The sequence below is a fragment of the Anopheles cruzii genome, unplaced genomic scaffold (assembly GCF_943734635.1).
Source record: "Anopheles cruzii unplaced genomic scaffold, idAnoCruzAS_RS32_06 scaffold03042_ctg1, whole genome shotgun sequence".
In the NCBI taxonomy this organism is placed as follows: Eukaryota; Metazoa; Arthropoda; class Insecta; order Diptera; family Culicidae; genus Anopheles; species Anopheles cruzii.
The window spans coordinates 1-2,526 of record NW_026456627.1 but is presented as its reverse complement, the minus strand read 5'-3'; the positions used below and the strand labels follow the sequence as shown (position 1 = coordinate 2,526).

Sequence of the window (2,526 nt, the reverse complement as noted above, 5' to 3'; positions counted from 1 at the left end):
GAAAAACAGAGTATGATCGGCGAATTGCGCTCAGAGAGGATGGAAAATACGCGCTTTGGAGATTTGCAGTTTCGCATTGGTTATCCGCAGGTACCTTACAGCACAACATACCACACGCTGCATAACTGAATTAATTTCTTCATTTTAGCTCTACCAACACCAAGGTAATTGCGAACATCTATTCGTGATTTCCGATTGCCGCTTGCTGGCAGTTTCCGATGTGCTCTCGAGAGCCCGTTATCCTTTACTCATTTCCTATGCCTTTCCGCGGCATATACCATGCAACATATGTGGACTTTGCGAGGTGCGATTTGTGGTGCGTAGCAGCAATCGACAAATTTTTGATCCGGCATACGTTTGTCAGTCGTGTCTGGAGCTCTACCACTATAAGGACGGTCAGAAGATTGAGAACTTCGAACTGCACCGTTACATTAGCCCAAGGGTTCACGTCTCGGACAGTAAATCAGACGACCATACAGGCCAACAATAAAGTTATGCAGAAACCAGTGATATAGGCCTACCGACAACGTTTATGTTTATTATAAAAAATCTGCCGAAACGTTGTTGCAAAGGGGAATCACTTATGTTTTTCTAACTGCGCCCGAAGCTGTTGGTTGAAATCGTCCTCGACGTTATCGTCATCCCAGTTGTCTTCCCACACGCTTAGCTCCTCTTCGTCCTCTTTGTTACCAGCCCAATCTGCCGGAATATGGAAATCATCAGTACGGTGCTGGGCCACTTGCTACACCACTAAACTAACCTTCTGCAGGAAACTCCTCAAATTCATCATCTTCTTCAAGCAATCCAAGGTCTAGCTTGGGCTTTTCCTTACTTTCCTTGTCCGACATGATGCGTTTTGGATGGACTCGGCGATTCTGTGTACGATGAAATTGCGATTTCCGAAATGGAAAAGAAAAAAAAAAAGAAATGGCCAAGGAAACAAAACATGGAAAATGGCTGTCAAAACTGATTGACGGCATGCGTGAAAATAGCCCCGTCTGGCCAACACATTCCGCTTTGTAAATGTAATATCGTAATGTGCATTTGAAAATATGTTTAGAAGATGAAATTTTTGTGCGTTTGTCTAAGCTCAAAAATTTTTTAAAATAATTTATACTAATAACCTTAATCTTCAGCGAAAAAAAGATTATAGAAAATGCGATGCCTCATTGAACAGCAGCGCCCTCTAGCGGTTTCGAATATAAAGTTACTGCCAGAAGCGAATAGAAAACTGCTAGCGCCCTCTATAGTGTACGAATTAAATTAAACAAAAAATATACCGTTTTCGGTAATCCTGTGGAAATTTCGATAATTTCGGTAAAAGGGAAATTCTGTGGAAATTCGAAAGTCCTGAAAGTGAATGGTCCTACAAAAACAGCCTACCATAATAGTTGGTTCAAATGCACAATCCTTCAAAAGGCGTAATCAGCTTTGGTGCGCAGCGCTCCCTAGTGTGTCCGAATTTTCCTTACTGTCCTTAATAAGTTGAAAATATCCCGTTCCCAGAGAAGAAATTCTTCTCTTTTGAATATCCTGATTCGGAGCATTTTCGTTCGATCAAAAGTGACCAAAGAAAATGGGCCGGATGATCCAATTAAAATTTGAACCGAAAGCAGCGCTCTCTAGTGTGTCCGAAGTTTCCTTACTGTCCTTAATAAGTTGAAAATATCCCGTTCCCAGAGAGGGAACTCTTCTCGTTTGAATATCCTGATTCGAAGGGACCAAAGAAAATGGGTCGGATGATCCAATTAAAATTTGAACCGAAAGCAGCGTTCTCTAGTGTGTCCGAATTTTCATTACTGTCCTTAACACTAGATATACCACACCAGTCATTTTGACTGGTCGGGCAGTTTGAATGGCAAATTTCCACTACATGTAATTTTTTTTTCCCCAAATGATGTTATGACTTTTAATAGCTCTAAGCATAGAATACATTTCACAAATAAACTTTTTATTATATATGTTGGAAAAAAAAATTTTTTTTTTTTTGGAGATTTATACCATGACCAGTCAAAATGACTGGTCCCTTATTCCATGAACAAATTTAGGCCAAAAAGGGCAATTGTTGCTCAGAATATGATTGGGCAGTAGATTGGGCACTCCAGACCATTGATGTGTGCAATTATTTTGGAATATATACGAATTTGTACAGAGTTAGAAGCCTCTAGAGTTTTGGGGAAAAAGTGGAAAATTACGCAAGCAAAATAGAAGGCATTCTTATGTAGTTCGGCAACGTAGTAGATAACGTTCTTATGTAGAAATTGTGTCCAACAAAGTGGTAAAAATTAAATGTTTTCTGTTATATAAAAATGTATACAAATCCATTTATCGTTTACAGTTAACATTACTAAACTTGTTTTAATTTTTTTATAGACTTTTTTTTAACACTTGAAGTCATAAAAAGCAATTTTTCACATGACCAGTCATTTTGACTGGTCTGGTATAAATAGGTATATTGAAAACGGTGGTATATCTAGTGTTAATAAGTTGAAAATATCCCTTTCCCAGAGAAGGAATTCTTCTCTT

At 38.8% G+C, this 2,526-nt stretch overlaps 2 protein-coding genes across 2 annotated transcripts; one reads left to right on the top strand and one right to left on the bottom strand.

The window, feature by feature from the left end:
- Window positions 1-6: 6 nt before the first annotated feature.
- Window positions 7-490, top strand: LOC128276913 (snRNA-activating protein complex subunit 3-like). The gene is made up of 2 exons (XM_053015373.1): window positions 7-90; window positions 149-490. The coding sequence occupies exons 1-2, from the start codon at window positions 13-15 to the stop codon at window positions 488-490; spliced, it is 420 nt and encodes a 139-aa protein (XP_052871333.1). The 5' UTR covers window positions 7-12.
- Window positions 491-512: 22 nt separating this feature from the next.
- Window positions 513-896, bottom strand: LOC128276912 (26S proteasome complex subunit SEM1-like). Its single transcript, XM_053015372.1, has 2 exons — window positions 761-896; window positions 513-699 (listed from the first exon to the last, which is right to left on the bottom strand). Exons 1-2 carry the CDS (start codon window positions 846-848, stop codon window positions 578-580), a joined length of 210 nt encoding a protein of 69 aa, XP_052871332.1. The 5' UTR covers window positions 849-896; the 3' UTR covers window positions 513-577.
- Between the last annotated feature and the right edge of the window lie 1,630 nt (window positions 897-2,526).